At 39.4% G+C, this 19,718-nt stretch overlaps 1 protein-coding gene across 1 annotated transcript in view; it reads left to right on the top strand.

Annotated features, from left to right (window-relative positions):
* thsd7ba (thrombospondin, type I, domain containing 7Ba) overlaps positions 1 to 19,718 on the top strand; it is a 174,360-nt gene that overhangs the window by 111,342 nt on the left and 43,300 nt on the right. The window contains exons 11-13 of the mRNA XM_061226317.1: positions 5,469 to 5,584; positions 8,089 to 8,221; positions 8,381 to 8,484. Coding sequence (XP_061082301.1) covers positions 5,469 to 5,584; positions 8,089 to 8,221; positions 8,381 to 8,484 — 353 coding nt within the window. The remainder of the gene's footprint in view (positions 1 to 5,468; positions 5,585 to 8,088; positions 8,222 to 8,380; positions 8,485 to 19,718) is intronic.

Here is a 19,718-nt window from a genome sequence, read left to right as displayed (position 1 = left end):
AGTTTTTGGATGTTCCTTTTTGAATATATAAAGAACATTTACACAAAGTTTGAGCGAAATTGGAGCGGTCACCTTCAGTTCTCTGTTACTACATATTAAACCCTGGGGACTTTTCATTTCAACCTAGCATATGGTTACTTCAGATGGGCTTCTGTTTTTCTGTGTTCAGTTCAACAGCGAGCACTTTGCAGTAGACATCTTCTGCTCTCTGATTCTTCATTCCAAACAAAGTACTCACACTTCTTTTAACTGCAAATTAAAACATCATTTAATTTGGTAAAGGATACCTTTGAATATGCACTGGAGTTGTCTGTAGACACAACGTTAGCGTTTCTTAAAATACTAACCCTCTTGGAGAGATGTTTGGTGCGGCCCATTGTCTGGCTGCGTCTCAGCCCCTATACAAATTCCCCTGCATGTTTGAGTGCTTGATCCTCACCATGCCACATTCATGTTTGAACAACGGGCGATACCGAATTGGTAATTATTGTAGTCATCATGGACACAGACACATCATGGTCATCTGAGGAAAGACTGATGATTTTACAACCTCCGTTCTTCCAGCACCTAGCAGTACTCATTCATTAATAATTAAGCCCCTGACAAAATCACCTCTAAATAGCCCTTAAATATTCTTCCAATTCTATTATGATACAAGTAGCCTATTGAGGAAATGATTCAATGATGGAAGTACTGTACGTCTGCAACCAAAAAAGTGAGAGCGTCAAGTTTCACGTATGCACTGACAGGCATGGGTAATCTCGTATCTGCCACACGTACTCCCCCTTAGCTACATCAGGGTCCAGCTAAACCAGGCTCGTCTCGTCTTGTTTCTATGATATCTGCAGTAGTTGCAGATATACTCCGATATCAAACTCCTATCAGGCTTAATGCGTTTTTTATTTAAAATCTTTATTTTTATTTTTATGTGCTTTTTGCTGTTGCTGTTCAATTTATTTCCTAACGGGTAACCTGTCACGACTGTATGTCTGATAGAGTGGATTTACTTCTCAGGGACATGTTTTATCTGAAGAGACAGATAATGTTCAGTTTTATGTGACCCTACAGAGAGGGATCAGGAATCATGAAGCCTGTGTTGCAAAATGGGGCTCACTGAATCACAATTTATCAAATCTCTTGTGTGAGATTAGCTTTAAGCAAAAATAGACCACTACAAATGTTAAGATTACGCTCAGTTTTCTTCTTTGTCATCCTCCTAGGGGTGTATTCATTCCATAATCTGAAATGCACAGATAATACACATATAGGTCTTTTTCCTGTATCATTGATATCCTACCTTAAAATGCATTTGGAAAATGTGGTGATTTATGGGCAGGAAAAGTAATCTGTTGCACACACGTTATAAAACACATCCGTATATGTGTGCATTTCTCAACACATGTAAGATGGAATACTTACTGTAGGTTTTTGAAAAGAATATTGAGGAATTTGAAAGGAATACTTTTTGTGAGACCTTACACCCTTCTCTCACGGCCAGTCAGCACTCAAGGGATTCATATATTCCTTTAGTCTGCATAATTGTTGCCACGACTACTACTCTTGCTAAAATACCGCTGGGCTCTGATTTACTGTCTTGTGATGTTAGTGGATTAAGAAAGCTGGATTCTTCAGAATACTTATTAGTGAAGACATCTCACTTTGATCTTCTGAAGTTCTCCTCAGCAAATCATCACCCACTCCAAACCATCATTGGACCATGGGTTGTTTCACTTTTTGACACGTGTTAGTTTGTGGGTACGCTGAAGCTTTTTATCAAAATGATTTCCGAGTGCATTGTTGTATGATTGTATATATTGTAGTGAGTCAGGAAACTGCAAATCAAAGTGATAACTCCAGTTAGTCTGGCAACGGTTTTGTGTTTTGTTTATAGTTGATATACGGTACAGCGAACAATGAAGCAGTTTCACGCTTTAGCTGGCTTGTAAAACAGAGTGTTGTTTATTATTTTAGGAGGTACATTTAATGGGCTCTTGCATATAAGCGAGCAGCCAGTTGATGAGTCTAAAGCCCCAGCGTGACTACACAGAGCTACAGCCTCAGGCCTTTCCTACACACAGCTGCAGGAGTTGGGGGGCCAGGTCACGCTTGTGAACCTGCACGTGCACTCCAGCATGGTGCTTTTTGAACACATCCCTACCAACAGCTTATAACTAGCCACTTAGTAATGGGAAAAGCCACTTAGGCTACTGTACAAATTGAAATTGAAGCTAAAATTATGTCTGGCTAAAAAACCGAAGAGATTTACCAGCTACTGTACATGGTCAAATGCAACTTTTTCAGCTCTGAATTTAAGGATGAGGAGACACAAAAGGTGAAATTATCCCCTCACGTAATAAGGACTCCCTTATCTCCTCTGCTATTGGGCGCTTAGGGCTAATATGTTTAATTCTCTTCGGTGTTACAATGTAATGTAATGTAATGTAAATCGCCCTTGTGACAGTCTTCGTTGAAAAGCGCAATTCAAAAATATATCGAATCAAATTGAATTGAATTGAAATAGCACTCTGACATCCTGAATAAGGACAGTTAGCAACATTTTCAATAGATCGAGGTTGTCTTGAAGTAGCTGGTGTTCTTGACATTTGTTTCCCCCACAAGTTGCTACTGCAAAAGCAGGCACCCTTTTTCAGACCTGTCAATTTGTTGCTGCTTTGAGGCACCACTTTTATGTGTAGTGTAGTGCTGTTGATACTGAAAGCCATGCCACTTATTTCGGCACAACAGTCTTTGGCTGTGTGTATCATGGAAAATAGTTCCAACCCAATTAAATCTGCATTTTAAGTAAGAGTCAGGTGATACAAACACGTACTGGATCACCACTGGAGACGTGATGTTTTTTGCGGAAGCTTTGGAATTACTGAAAGTCTATTTTCTTGTAATTGATGCCCCTACAGCAACCACTGTGAAGCTGGAAAGCCACAAGAAACTTCTGTCTCTAAAATATCCTTCTTCCTCTTTGGACTTATTGAAAGCATAGTCGAAAACTGAAATAATATTTTAAAACCTAAAGAAACTGAATTACCCATTTTTAGACACACAGTGTTCCCATCCAGGAAATCTTGCCTAAACTTGGGGCAATTTGCACTGTCTAAAGACTGGAGGCTCTTTGAAAAACAAATCAATAATATCATGTAGCTGTCTCGCAGAAGAAAATCTGTTTAAATCTTGAGTGGTCCAATGTTTTCCTCTCATGTAGCTGTTATGTTGCAGATGTTCCTGTAGTGGATATGCAAGCATTTCTAATCCGGTTTCCGCTGTTTTTCTTGTGTGTACAGTTTGTACTCTATTTTACACGAGTGCTCCAAATTCCCAGGTGTCATTATTCAGTAATATCTCTGGCAGCTGAAGTGCCTTCATCCGGCATTAGCATACACCCACAGCACCTTCCATCTGACTTAATCCTTCAGGGGCCCCATGCCCTCCAGCTTTTAAACCCAACCCCTGTGTTCTCTCACCGGTCCGACTCCTACGTGGCTGACTTTATCACATCAGCATTCTGACTGGTAGATTCCCCCCACCCCCACGCCTTTGGTAGCATTAGCACGTATGGTTTTCTCCTGACCTCGGGGCAGAGGTTCTGGAAGTGCGTAGTTGTGGCGCACTGCTCATGTCACAGCCCCCACTGACCTCCAGCCTTCTGCTGCACAGACGGGTCATCCCCAGGGCCGCTGCTGTAGCCGCACTGCTCATCCTGGAACTCTGCTATACCCCGCACAAAACAGCCGGGGGCGCCATAGATATATACCGGCCCGGCCTCTGCCCTTGTTGGTCCTTTCCGTCTCCTTCTTCAGTGGAGACCATATCCGGCTGGCTGTAGTTCTGGAGCTCTCCTCTGAAAAAGTCCCTGCCTTTTGATTGCTTTTTATGGTTTTTGCCCTTAAATAACACCTTCATGAAGTGATAAGGCTGAACTGTCATGGGAAATTAATTTAGGCTGAGAATTCCACTATTAATTATTAGAGCCTGACCGATACGGAATTTCTGAGAAGGATACCGATACTGATTTTAGAGGGGGAAAAAATTAACCAATTACTGACATGGCAGCTGATGTATTGAATTTTTAAGCTAGAATGAAAATGGACCTTTTTGTGTGGATTACTTCCTCCTCTATACTGCAATCAGTCATTTCATATGTCCTACCATATATATCGGCCACACGTCGCCCCTGATTACCAATATAGATATGGTCCATAAATGCTAATGTCATCCCAATATATGCATGATCAGTTTTGGGCAAGCATTGTATGGGATATTTTGGAGATTTTGCTTCACTTTCTAATTCACAATAGATTACATTACTTGTTAATTCATAATAAAACTGACAGTCAAGTACTATAATTATCCAAACCTCAAATTGCTTTAAGTTCAAGGCATAATTATTCTCTCTTTTGTTGCCACTTTAAGTAGCTCTGACAGTGTTGTTGGAGTTTGAATATCTTTTTACTTCACTGGTGGTACATTATTTCCCTGTGCAAGAAAACATCAGTCTTTCTTTGCATCTTTGCCAAGTTCTTCAAAAAGTTGTTGCAAAGTCATGTTTGAGTATTGAACTGTTTCCACGTGTCTTGGTCTTACGAGCACATGTATTTTTATTTATTTATGTATGTTTTTATTTTTTTATGTGTGTGCACGCGTGGGTGTGTGTAGAGAGAATGTGTTTGTGTGCATGTCTTTGTGCGAGCATGCACACTTGTGTGTGTGTGTGCGTGTGTGTATGTTTCTGCATGTATAAGCACATAAATAAAACTTTTATTAAAAAATGAAACCATTTTATTACAATGTTAGTGATGAAGTAGCATGGTCTGACATTTTTCTAAAGCTATGCTGTTGAATGTCTTCTGGGTTGTGGCAAGCAGATAACCATTGTCCTGATCCAGTCTGTTCATGTCTATACTGTATATAGTTTAAGAAATGTAGTATGAGGCCTTCAGTGAGCTCAACAGGTGGTTCTTGATTGTGGATTTATTTGCTTTGTGGTGGAAGCTAGACGAGGGTATTTCATTTCACAATTTATTCAGTGTTAGGCGTTCCCACCAGGATGGTGTTCCACATCTGCCCCACCACGGGGTACACTAAAAGTATCTGAAATCAATAAAATATGTATTGTACATAAAATAAATTGGTGTCAGGTGTTGACCGGGCAGTACGATGTGTCTCGGCCATTGCTGTGCCTGTGTAACTGTGTGCATTTCAAAGCTGTATCACGCCCCCTGCTTTCGCAGTCTAACCCTGATGCTGGGTATGGATAGGTATACACCAGAGGAAATATGAACCAAGTGACTGGAAAGAAAGGGAACATACTTTTCAAATAAAAAAGCAAATTGGAGACAAAATCATTATTTTATTACACTTTGTCTCAAGGGTAAAAACATGTCTGATGCTTGCTTGGAATCACAACAAATCAGATTTAATTGCTGAGATAAAATCAAGGTCCTTTCTTGTCCTAGGTGCCCGGATTCGTCTCGGCCAGACTCCGTTCGACCCTGCTTGCTTCCCTGCAAGAAAGACTGCATTGTGACTCCTTTCAGCGAATGGACACTTTGTCCTGTTGCCTGCCAACCAGGTATTGTTTCTGAGAAACAACTACGGGCATCGTAAGGGCAGGAAACTTTCCCCTTACAATGTCTATGTTTCAAGAGCCCTCTAAAGCAGTGGTGCTCACTCCTGTGCTGGCTTTTGTATTCACTTTTAAATCAGCAACCCATTCAGACCCAAGAAACAAGGTGATTTGACTTAAGTGTGTCAATCACTGCTTTCAATTGATCAATTAAGTGCTGAGTAACAACAAACGCCAGCACACCCCATGGCTCTCTTGAACCAAGAGTGCGGAACGTTGGTCTAAAATATTTGAAAATAGGATTTCTGGGGGGCTGGGGCTCATGTGAGATCTTTTCATGGGCCCCAAAGTCCCTGGTGGTGCCCCTGGAAGCAGCCATAGTCAGTGATGTAGCACACACCCCTACAGTTCGGGGGGGGGGGTTCTGTGACTACTGTTTACCTCTGCTGCAGCAGGCTGTCCTGAGACTTTCCCCATTATTCTCTTTCCGTAACACTTTGGTTGGAAATTAGGAAGAGTAAGCCAATTTAAGATCTTGCTGAACTGCTGTATTTTAAGCACTGCTTCCTTCTGCCTGGTTTTCCTGATGTTGCCACGGCAATTATGCTCTTTTCACAATTCCTGTGACTGTGAGATCGTTTTCTGAAACTCATCAAGAACTATAGGCTATAACTATAGGGGGACCCAGAGAAGCTGCACTACACAGTGACCACAGTGTGTATGAATTTTTCCCAGCTACACTGCACGTTTGCTGTTTGTAAGCCTGAATTCAGCTTTTTTTTTTTTTTTCTCCCAATTTGGTAGCCAATTGGACCCCGTCTGATTCAATTAGAGCTAGTATTAGATACACCACCCACACCCCGTCCCTCGTCTCACAAGTCGTGAACGTGATTCCGAGGCGCTCGAGGTGCTTGCTTTTGTGCGGCGACCTACTAACTCTGCCAAGTCCCTCCCTCTGGAGCAGCGAGCCAATTATTGCTGCTCCACGTGAGCTGGCCAAACTTGACTTTTTGGCAGGACCGAGAATTGAACCCCGGTCCTCGGTGTGCAACTGCAGCAAACTGCAACCGCAAGTCTGCTGCGTCTTAGCCTGTTGCGCCACCGCGGCTCATTCAGCTTTTTTTTTAAATGCATTGTAATTTAGCCATGATAAAAAAAATCCTCGATTCAAAATAAAGCTTTCAATCTCCATTTTTAGCTCTGCCTAAATCTCTTTGTGCTCTGTATTGAAATTTCATTCCTCTGCTTTTTGATACAGTTTTACCTTGCATTTCAATTATGCATTTAAAGAGGTTACTTCTTTGTTTTTACAGTACCTGAAAAATAGTTTGTTTAGGTTAGTAATGTGGACCTGAATTCGCCACTGGAATGGTTAAGGCTGATTATTAGATTATAAGTAGACCGAAAACAGATTATTGTGTAAATATAATTAATAGGTTTTAAAACAAAAATAATGATAAATGTTTGCTGTTGGTAAGCCTGTTCAGCTTTTTTTAATGCATTATAATTTACCCTTGAAAAAAAGCTTTGATTAAACAGAAAGTTTTCAATCTCAATTTCCCCCTCTGCCTAAATATCTCAAAATATATTTAGTAGGTTTTAAAACATTGAAAAAAATAAATATATATATATACAGTATATAAAAATGTCTGATGCTTTACAATGATGCATCAGATCTGAGATAATAAAAAATCATAGCCTTGTACAGGATCATAAGATGGCTGGCGCATTGGAAATCTAAATTTCAACGTTACAAAGCACCTGGAAGACATCAGTATTCTAAACACAATGACAACATAATACACAGCAATGAAGAAAGCAGGGAAGAGGCCATTAGGAAATTATGGGTAGAAGCGTGGGAAGAGCTGTGAGCACTACATCTCACTTGCCTGAAAGAAGCTCCCAAATAGTTATTTAAATAAAGTCTTTCTTTCCCCACTCGACAAAACAACAAATTATGTTACCAGTTAATTCCCAATGATCACATATTATTATTACCGATGTTACTTGCAAATGTTATTATGAATAAGTGCATAACCTGTTATTTGAGGCATCAAACATTAATTCAGCAAAACATGTGGCACTTACATTTAGTGACAAAATACTATTATTTGAGTCTCATTGGAACATATTTGTCTTTGGCTTGGTTTTATTTTATCTCTACCATCTTTGATAGGTTGTGGAAATGCATGCATTTTTGCTTTTGGGGTTGTCTGAATGAGAACACTCTCAATTATTGTGTATTAACCAGCTGCATGCCATGAATTTAGTGGAAAACAAAAATAATTGGTAATTGGTAATATTGGTATATGTAAATTTGTTTGTGTTAAGGTTACTTGGCAAGCATAAATAAAAAGTGCACTCTTTATTTTACCTCCATTTCTACCTGCTCATTAAATATTTTAATAATGTAAGTACTGCTAATAATGTCCTAATAATGTAAGTGAAAAGGTAAAGTAATAATGTGCTGCTATGATTCAGAAGTTTTATTTCTGTTTTCTATTCCCGAGCCAACTCAACTCCAGCCGCCCAATCACGATACAGAATCATCATCCAGAGATCAGCCAATGATGGACAAGAATGTCCAGACACCCTTTACGAAGAAAGAGAATGCGAGGCTCTCCCCGTTTGTCCAACCTACAGGTAAGCCTGCACAAAATCTCCTCCAGTTCCTGAAATCTGGTCGATGAACTTGACTGCATATTGGCAGTACGCAATCAAATAGCCTGAGAAGTTAATGCATAAGTACTATTGAATGCCCGGCCGAGGTTTCGTTCAGAAGCTGTGTCTTGGTCTTTGCAGGTGGAAGACGCACAGATGGTCTCAGTGCGTGCTGGTGCCTGGCTCAGTCAGACAGGGTCTGGCGGGTCCTGGAGAGCCCTGTGGCAGAGGTCTTGAGACACGAGGTGAGTCATTCCATTCCCTGCTGCTTTGTCCATGTCTAAAGCTTGGGTTCAGTCAGAGCAGAACCATAATTATGACTTCTGGTCCATTTCATACTGTGTGAATTTATTTCTGTAGTTATTTGGTCGTTTGATGGCTTTTCCCCAAGACCGCACTTTAGAATTTGAAAAAACATATGAGAAGTGAGCAGGTTTACAAAAGTGCTCATTTTTAAAGAAAATCAAGTGTGCATATTCGTATTGCACTTTATTAGGAATATTTTTATTTTATTACACCTACTTATTCACGTGATTATCTAATCAGCCAATTGTGTGGCAGCAGTAGATGTGGGTCAGGAGCTTCAGTTAATGTTCACATCAACCATCAGAATGGGGAAAATTTTTATCTTGACCATGTAATGATTGTTGGTGGCAGACAGGGTGGTTTGAGCATCTCAGAAACTGCTGATCTCCTGGGATTTTCACGCATAATAGTCTGTAGAGTTTACAAAGAATGATGCAAAAACACAAAAAAACATCCAGTGAGCAGCAGTTCTGCAGACAGAAATGCATTGTTAATGAGAGATGTCAGAGGAGAATGGCCAGACTGGTCAAAACTGACAGTAATGCAGACAACCAAACATTACAGCAGTGGTATGCAGAAGAGCATCTCTGAACACACAACACATAACTCTAAGTGGATAGACTACAGCAGTAGATGTCTAAAAAATAAGTCTAATAAATACCTAATAAAGTGCTCACTGAGTGTATAATCATTTTAATTTTATTTATTTGGGCAATCATTTCACCAAAAAAACATTCAAATTCACACAAAATGGCACTGTGGTACTAGTCCAGGTAGGTTTTTCAGGGTATGAGCTACATGTATATTTCACACATACTCTTGTTGCAGGAATGGTTCAGACCCAGAATGGGCTCTGGGCTATGTGTGTATAAAGATTACAGGCTGAACAGTGTGGATCGCTGCAATTGTACAAGGTCTTGGATTATTTTAATCACGAAAGACATCAGCTAATTTAAAATGGCTGTGATTTCAGAACTCTGAACAAAGCAGAGAATCTGCCGCTCCATCACTCTGCAAGTCGTGTAATTGCTCATTGCGGACCTAAAAGCTTTCGATAAGCTGCGTCCTCTTTGCACATTAAGATAGCTTTGTCTATTTCTGTGTGAAATGTAAATCAAGTGCCACAGAATTAACGTGTGCTAACAGACCGAAGGGAATCAGACACTGGAATAAAAGTGAGATGTTCATTCAAAACAAATGTTCTTAACATTTCAATAGACATTGCAGCATATACCTCAAATCATTTGAAGGCCCAAATAAAACAAACACAAATAGATAAGAATATAGACAAGAATCCTGTATTTTGAGGAGTTATACATGAAATTATGATAAAAAGGTTACAAACTGACAACAATGAGTGATGATATTGTATCAGACTGATTCCTTGCTTTTGAGTGTACATTTGAGAGCAACATGGTGCATTTTAGAAGGACAACTTCTGGCGATATTCCCAGCTTTACAGCCAATACTTTTAGCAGCATGAATAAGCTTCTTCCAACAGAGTTTTTCAGTGGCCACAGTCAATGGATGAAAAACAACATTTCAATGCTGACATTTAAATGCAGTACTCAATTCCCCTTTCGTCTTTATAAATATACAGTTCCATGTTCTTAATGTAAACAATGTCAAATGTTGGCAATATTTCTACTCTGGCCCTGATTAAAAAAAAACAATCTGTTGTTTTTCCATATCAAGAGCCTCCTCACAATATTGATTTATGATTACAGTACAGGCGTTTATCAGACGCTCTTATCCACAGCAACGTACGATACAGTGCAGATCAGACCGAGGGACAAGTGAGTTGAGGACCCTAGAGGAAAGTACAGTTCCGAGCCCTCGAATGATCATGGACGATGCCGAGCTTAATGGCACGATGGCTGTAAAAGTAAACTGTCCCCTTGTTTCAAAGACAGAAACCGCTGTACTGGAGTCAGCGGTACATACGTTCCGTGACCACTTTATTGGGTATTTATTAGTCTCCTTTCATAGACTTATAGGTATTATGCTACTGTAGCCCATCCACTTCAATGCGTTACGTATTGAGTGTTCAGAGATGCTCTTCTGCATACCACTGTAGAAACACGTTGTTATTTGAGTTACTGTCACCTTCCTGTCAGCTTGAAGCAGTCTGGCCATTCTCCTCTGACCTCTCTCATTAACAAGGCGTTTAAACCTACAGAACTGCCGCTCATTGGATGGTTTGTTTTTTGCACCATTCTCTGCAAAATCTAGACTGTTGTGAAAATCCAAGGAAATCAGCAGATACTCTAACCACCCCATCTGGCACCAACAATCATAGATCAAACTTAAATCACATCTCTTCCCCATTCCAAGATTTGGTCTGAACAACAACTGAACCTCTTGACTATATCCACATGCTTTTATGCATTGATTTGCTGCCACATGATTGGCTGATTCAATAGATATTTGCATTACTAAGCTGTTGTGTAGGTCTACCTAATAAAATGGTCACAATGCATTTTACTCCAACCTATGCACTAATTATATGGCTTTCAATGCTTCAGTGCCTTATGCAGTGCACTGTATGTGACAGTGTCTTTTTTTATGTATCATTGTAATTTCCCAATGTGTTAACATGCAGAGAATTAATGTATGTGTGAACAAATGCAATTCAGTGGGTGTATCAGTTTAATAGTCTGTCCTTCGTGCAAATAATTAAAAAAACATCTGTCATAGGTCTCACAACTCAAAGTAACACATTTCCTAATTGCCTGACTGGAGCATGTAGATCCCATCATGACTGTGCTGTAGAAGGAGCAGTCCTTTGGTTAAAATTGTGAAACCGAGCCCCTGAAATGTAGTGGCTTTTGAAAGTCCATTAACACACTTTTGGAAGAGAAGGGCAGGGCAACAGTCATCCCCCTATCATTGACTACCTGTATAGTCCTTTGCCTTCTCCACACATTTTCATACCCCATCTTATTGGTTTACCTGGTGAAATAAAAGTAAAAGTAATTAGTAAAACATTTAGACCTGTACTAAATGTATACACTTATACACTCAGTGAGTTTATTCGGTATTTATTATACTTATTTTGTAGACTTATTAAGTCTTCTGCTGCTGTAGCCTATCCACTTAGAGGTTTGATGCGCCGTGTGTTCAGAGATGCTCTTCTGCATACCACTGTTGTAATGTGTGGTTATTTGCGTTACTGTCACCTTCCTGTCAGCTTCGACCAGTCTGGCCCTTCTCCTCTGACCTCTCTCATTACAACGTGTTTCTGCCCCCAGAACTGCTGCTCACTGGATGTTTTCTGTTTCTTGCACCATTCTCTGCCAACTGTTGTGCATGAAAATCCCAGGAGATCAGCAGTTTCTGAGATACTCAAACCACCCTGTCTGGCACTAACAATCACTCCATGGTCAAAGTCACTTTGATCCCATTTCTTCCCCATTTTGACATTTGGTCTGAAAAACAGCTGATCCTCTTGACTACCACTGCATGCTTTTATGCATTTAGTTGCTGGCACACGATTGGCTGATTAAATATTTGCATTAAGCTGGTGTGCAGGTCTACCTAATGAAGTGCTCACTGGGTGTATATACTGAGAGGTAAACTGAAGAGAGAGTATGGCAAAGAGATGGATGTGCAGTGGGAGGCACATTTTTGGGGGACATCAGTGCAAAATTCTGATAGCGTGAGCTTCCAGACTGGAATGAATGTGTTGAACGTCGATGTTCGGTGTGGATGTGTTGAAGGTCGATGTTCGGTGTGGATGTGTTGAACATTGATGTTCGGTGTGGATGTGTTGAACATCGATGTTCGGTGTGGATGTGTTGAACGTCGATGTTTGGTGTGGATGTGTTGAACGTCGATGTTCGGTGTGGATGTGTTGAACGTCGATGTTCGGTGTGGATGTGTTGAACGTCGATGTTCGGTGTGGATGTGTTGAACGTCGATGTTCGGTGTGGATGTGTTGAAGGTCAATGTTCGGTGTGGATGTGTTGAAGGTCGATGTTCGATGTGGATGTGTTGAAGGTCGATGTTTGGTGTGGATGTGTTGAACGTCGATGTTCGGTGTGGATGTGTTGAACGTCGATGTTGGAAGATGGAATTCAATTGAAAAATAATGCATTAGCTTCAATTTTCCCAACCAGAACTCGACTGAACTTGTTGATCTGCAGACGTCAGGAGGAGATGGCAGACACGTGACTCCTCTGATTCACGTGATGCATATCCTTGCTTCTATTCACACTGCAAATGCACGTCCGATTATATACTGGCCATGTCGTCGGAGGATAACGAGGTCAGCGTATTCCCAGACTGTCTGCCCGCAGGCGTCTGGCCTGAACAGTAGTGGCCGCTAAAAAGCAAGGAAATAAACACAACTAGCCTGCCTACCCCTATCATTCACCACTGAGGCTGAGCCAAGTGGAGCGCCTGCCACAGCTAGCAACGCCACTCCTGGGACTCAAATAACCAGTCGCAGAACTCCTACTTTGCTGTCTGAATGATCATCTTTAGCCACTGTTTCAGAATAAATTCATATTCATACCTGCATAATTTAGAATGAATATTTATTTGCAATTGTATAGATATGAAACAAACTTAACGACATGAGCCACCCAAAGGCCCGTTACTACCTTCTTAACCAGAAATGTGCTTCATATCTACTGTATACAGTTCAGGACAAATATTCTTTAAAAAACTTTTACATTTTTAATTTGTGAAGGTAGAGAGAGTGAGATGCTGCCCTTATATTTAATGACCTCAACAGATGGTGCTGTAGATGTTTTATCTGTTTCAGTTTGAGAGTTACTGAGGAAGCTTGCTTGGTGTCTCTGCATGAATTTATTAGACCAGCATTCTCTCGCGTAGATTTATCTCTGCTTTGCTCATAACTATGTTTCTATATTGCTTTCAACTGAGAAATGACACTTTCCCCAAGAGAAACCTGTCGACGGCGTGTTCTATTAAGATTGAAAGCAAAGGAAGTAGATAAGCCTTGAATAAAATACATTCTAAACTTGAGAATATGACAATTGATATCAGGGGGAATTTGTTCTCTTCCAGAAAATCTGAGATAGCATCCTTCATGTGTAAAGTCGGTGTTCTGGAGAACATTAAACGTCCTAGTCTCTAAGCAGGCCCCCCTGGAGCACTGCTGAGTGTGAAAAGCAAAAGAACATGAGCAGATGTTAGAACCAGCAGTATCTTTCATAGCAGCTGCTATGCCTTTAAAATACTGGGAACATGAATTTATAAATCTATACAATAGAAGGCCTTATGCTGAGATGAACAAAGTTTCATATCAGACCAGAGGTCATTAAAAAAATAAGGTAATATTTGGACCACATCTATCAAAACATGGATCAACAACCAAACTAAAGCACCATTTGGATCAGCACTTTGAGCTTAATGTTAACAACCATACGGAAGGAGATTGGTGAGAATAGAGAAGCGAAGCAACATTTAAAAAAAAAAATAATAATAATATATAATAACCGTAACAGAATCCATCCAAATGAATGATAAATCAATGGAAGAATAATCCCAAATCTACATGTCTCTTTCACATGAATCCCTAGAACAGATTTGGGTCGTGTTTCCCTCGTCGCATCACAATTTAAATAATGAAGTGAACAGAAGTTTCTGAGGCATGCAGTAATACAAGCACAGGCAGGTGTAATTACTCAGACACAGAGCACCATGGATAACCATGTCATGTACACTCGACTGTACTCTCATAATGATAACTTTTGTGTACTTCTTTTTTCAATGTCTATAAATATGATATATTCATCAGTGTAATTGCATTTCTTTCCACCAGAATGTGACATTCTAACATCCCTTTGCGAATTATAACTATGAAAATAATTGGAAACATGGTCAGCGGTCAAAATGTGTCTGGTTTTCATTAAGAATGTTAAATGAGTGGTCATTTAGGTAGGGGGAAGGTCTGACTTTTTGGATAACTTAAAGTGACCTTCATCATTAAGTGAATTTAGAAAAATAAGCTGCTTTGTCTCGTGCATTCTTTGCTGTGGAATTTTAATGGTTGGGTTCATGATTTGGCCATTTCAGTAATGAAGTAAAACTGTGACCTAAAACCGTGACCTTGGCTGATTTGAGAGCATTATTAATTATGAGTACTGTCCATTTAAACAAGCATTTCTCTGAAGGATATGCAACCTGCTCTGTTTGGTGCATACATCAAGAAGACTTGCGTTCATTAGTCTATGTAATTCTGATTGTGTGCCATGGGATATAATATATGGCCATACCATTTCTCAGTTGCCAAAACTGCATAAACCACAGTTATCAAACACTATGGTGCCACTCATGAAAATAGGTCTTTTTGGCAAGATGTCATTAGAGGTATTTTAACAATGCTTGTGTATTACCACTTGTGGGTTGAAGTAGGGTTAGTATGTAATTAATATGTTCAAGTTTTAACTGAGCCAATTGTGAAACCTTCCACAATTTCTATTCAGTCTTTGTGGGTGCGGATACACAATTATTGAATTACTCTAATTTCATATGTGTCATTTCAAACCATTTCATTGGCAGGCAGGTCATTTGCCTAGAATTTGAGATAAAATAATATCTTCAGTTAACCCCTTAATGTCGCCCCTTTTCTTGACACAAGCTTAAAAATGATGTACTCAAAATAAAATGGTTATTATTCTTGAAACCTTTTGATTACAGCCATACCTTCTGAAAGGTAACCCTTTGAGGTTTGTTTTCCAAAAGTCAAAATTACTGAAAATATTACTAAAATAAAGTTACAGAAGCTCAAACTGGAAGCTTTTTTCTTACTGCAATGTTTTGAGAATGTATTTAAATGCTCACCGATATAAAATGGGGTCACGTCACTGAAAATGCCCTGTATTGTGTTGTCAATGGTGTTTCCACTGTCCTCCTCAGTAATATATACTAAGACGAGAGATTCCTTGGAACTCCTCCAAAGGAAGTCGTCGGCATCGCGAAGTCATTTTTTTATTGTAAAACATTGACCCTTTTTTTGCATGAAATCTCAAGAACTGTTTTTGCCAATGCGCCACAGACTCCATGTGCGTATTGAAAATGTTACAGTTTTGTAAGGTGATGCTGTGTTTTTTATGCAAGCCTGACAAATTATACACCATTGGAAACATAACGTCATTAGCTCAAATGCTTTTTAGTTGTCACTTCTGCAACGTCCCCATAAGCGGTTCTTTGATGAAAAAGGACAATTTATACTGAATTTTCTTACACACACAGGGGGTAACACATTTTCTATGCAACTATGTTACAAATACTGATCAGAGACAGTGGTACTTGGTCTCATCATGTTCGAGAGAGCCTATACAAAATGTAGATAAAAGAATTTCCATGTACTAAAGTACTTTTGTAGAAGTATACAATGGCGAAACGAACAACAATGATTATTGCTCCAGAGAAGTTCTTGTACATTCTATCAATGTTCCTCTGAGTTAGCACATTTGTAGAATGAGAAACTATTATGCATTTGGTCTGCTGGACACTTGTCGTGAAAAGGACATTGACATTACCTTATTTCTTGTGGTATGTGGATTTCCAAAATGCCAAGGTCCCCTCACATTTGTTTTACCACAAAATAAGGAACTGTTGTCGCTAAAGCAATGGCATCTTAAAATAGGTTATACAGATAGAACTGTGAATTTTAATGCTTTCAAACTGTATATCCTGTTACCATAGTGATTGAAAATTGCAAAAAAAAACACCCCGCACTGGCCCAGCACTGGTCCGGTGAGACTTAAGGGGTTAAAATGCATTTACATTTAACATTTTAGTCATTTAGCAGAAGTTTTTAATCCAAAGCGACTTACAAGCGCATGTAAGCTTGTTGATTTTTGCGTCTTTCAAAAGAAACCATTTCAACGATTGTTATAATTCTGCCCATTCAAACACAGTTTAATGTATCATATTGGCTGGGCTTTTTTGCACACTGAGTAAGGACACATTGATATGCAGCATATGTCTGCCCCTTTAACCTTCAGATTGTATGTTCACAATGAATCTGGCTGTATCGGTGTTAACTGCTGAATATGGGTCTCGTATAATTGATCTGAGTGGAGGTGCAGGTTCTGAGCAAATTTGTTTTTGTGAATAACAGACAATTAAGTGCATTGTGCGCAATTAAATTTCATTCAGAATGATGGGAAAGCTATTGCCGTTAAAATTTAATCATACATAATATAACCCTGTCGTTGTGGCAGACGGGATCATTATCTATTTAATTTGCAATGTGCATTTCACTTTATCCAAAAATAAATGCATAAAAAGGATAGATAAAAAAATAAAAAATAAATGCCTTTATGATGTTTATATTTATATGCTGGAAAGCCTTAGAAATGATAAACAGTTGTATGATAATCTCACTGCCTTTAGCATGTAAACTAATTTATTATAGATATGACATTTACAGATCTATCCGATATTTTTCCTGTGTTGCCAAGACAACGAGTCTTAAGGGCTTTAAGTAAATAGTCTACATGGTTTAATTCATGCAAGGTATAAACCTTGGTCCACTTTCCTCACCCGTTTCTGCATACAGTTACAGCTAACACTATGCTTGCATTTGTGGAAAGATTAAAACTGAAACTTATTCATTTTATTATTTAGAGTGGGATTAAATCTGAAATCAATAGACCAGCCTCTTTATTTCACTGTACTATAATATTATGTAAAAGTAATGTGGCTTGCTGAAATGTTAAAAAATGTTAAAAAAATGCAATCATGTGTCATTTTCTGAAAGCTATTACTAGTAGCTTAATGGCTATAATTAGTGGCAGTGAATATTTAGTTTTGCATATGTTTACCAGGACATAACATGTTTAGCCAGCTTCTCTGAGACAGTGTAAGCGTGTATTGAGGATCGCCTGGACTAATGTCTCCTCTAGAGGTTACAGTTTTACTGAGTAGGTCATACACGTTTGAGTAAAGTTCAAGACATTTTTGCTGCTGGCATTGTGCAAAGGAGTGTAATTAGTATTGAATTATTAAGGCATGCATACCAGTCTCATTCCCTTGCACAGACTAATAATAATAATAATAATAATAATGTTATTTAGCAGATGCTTTTATGCAAAGCGACTTACAGTTCATTAGACTAAGCAGAGAACAATCCCCCCTGGAGCAATGCAGGGTTAAGGGTCTTGCCCAAGGGCCCCACGGCTGAGCAGATGTTACCGTGGCTACACCGGAGCATGAACCACCAAACTTCATGTACATGCACAATGTACAGGCTGCCCCAGGGATGATGCTGATTGGACAGATATCGAGTGCTGAAAGCTGTTGATAGTTCACTGGCCAGCTTTGTAACACACTGAAAGGATGCCATATGTTAAGCAAGGAGTGAAATAGGTCAAAGCACTAATGTGACTCGGCACTGCCCTCACAAACCTAAGGTCGCAGAGAGCATCTCTCCTGCTGCCTGCATGCTAAAGGTCCTGTGTCAAGAGAACACACCCAAGGAGTCTTCAAATACCATTTGTACACTGAAATAATACACTGATCACACGTTATCCATAATACACTGAAACAACACTTGTAGTAATGCATACACTATTGTGGATGGCGTTGGAAGTAGTATGGTGATCATCTTTTTGTGAACATTACATTTTACAGCAATGCCCCAACAGCCTTCTAGGTATTATATGAAACCTGTCCAGTTGCCTAATGCCATTTTAAATAGAAAATAAATGTCTTAAGACACAATCATTCTAGTTATTTACTATACATAATCTATTACTGTACACAATCTTATCATTTTTGTAGAAATAGTAAAAGTACTCCAAAAAAAACTGCATATTTGTTCTGCCACTTTTCATCATATTTCAGGACTAACAACAGAGAAAAGGGGGAATTGGATTATCAGAACTTCTGAACGTTCAGACACCTGTACAGCAGAATTAATTAGCATCGAAAAGCCATTCTCTTCGACAGAAAGGTCTGACAAGCTATTTCAAAGAGGGGAAAAACATAACTGCAGTGTCCTTTTCTGCAGTCTGCAAAAAATGTCAGGTTTCCAAGTAGCTGCATTATTAAAGATGATCCCTGCCAGGCACGAAGGTAACAGTAAAATGTTAATGATTTGGAAAGAGGATGATATGAAAGTCCGTGCTCTGGAGGTAAAGGGAAGCACACGTCACTGTGCTAATAACCGACGGCTTTCATTTTCCAGTCAAAAAGCCACCTCTGAAAAAGTCCACTTACATGGTAATTGGTTGATGGAACTGAAAAGCAGTTTCTCAATTAAAACTTTAAATTATATGCTCGGAGACAGCTAATAACGACCTTGAGTCAAGTGCACTTCACTCACATACAGGCAGTTTTTACATACAGTGACACTTATTACAATTTTTTTGCCCAAAATTGGAAGACAATATATAAAAACTCATATTTCTACATGGTTCACCTGGTACGGATGTAAATAACCGCAAATTAAAGCTGGCAGTGCTGTGGGTGCTTCAACCTCATACTTATAGTTTCGTTTCAAATCTCGTGCTGAGTACAGAGACGAAACAACAACAAAAAATGTGTCATTGTCCAAATGCTAACGGGCTGCGCTGTATGCTCCGAACAATGTATTTGATACATTCTGCAATTCAGTGCAGTGAGGTATCATGGGTAGGAAACTGGGTTACTGTGCCCCTGTTCCTCTCCACTGAGCGACTCAGTAAAATAGTGAGCAGATAATGAAAAGCAGTGGAAATGTTCTGTTGAGATTAGGAGAGTGCAGCGGTGCGTTCTCTGTCGCTGGTCTGCCAGTCGCTATGGATTCTAACACATGAAGCATGACAGAAAGGCGCATTCCTGTTTTCGGAGAGGGCGTGGTAGCAAAGTGGTCTCGACAGAAAGATGCACCGTTACTGATTTCCTAAAGCAATTGTAGGCTTGTTTTTCTTTGTTCCTTTGTTCATTTTTACCCATTATGGACTAAGGCACCCTAAAGACAACCCATAGAAAGGCCAAGGAATCACAATGTATTTTAACGGTCATGTCTCTTGAAAAACGCTGCCAACGTTGCATCTGTCTGTTATAGGAGATGTAAGGTGCAGGTCGGATCCGCCCATAAGGGGTTAAATAAGATTTAAAAATACTGCTGGGTCAACTGATAATTAGTTGATAATTAATGCATATTTAAGGCTTCATGTCTTTTAGGTATCATCCATATACCATATGGGGT

The sequence above is a fragment of the Conger conger genome, chromosome 17, assembly GCF_963514075.1.
Source record: "Conger conger chromosome 17, fConCon1.1, whole genome shotgun sequence".
NCBI classification, from domain to species: domain Eukaryota; kingdom Metazoa; phylum Chordata; class Actinopteri; order Anguilliformes; family Congridae; genus Conger; species Conger conger.
The sequence above is the reverse complement of the archived record's forward strand: the minus strand, read 5'-3'. Positions and strand labels throughout refer to the sequence as shown.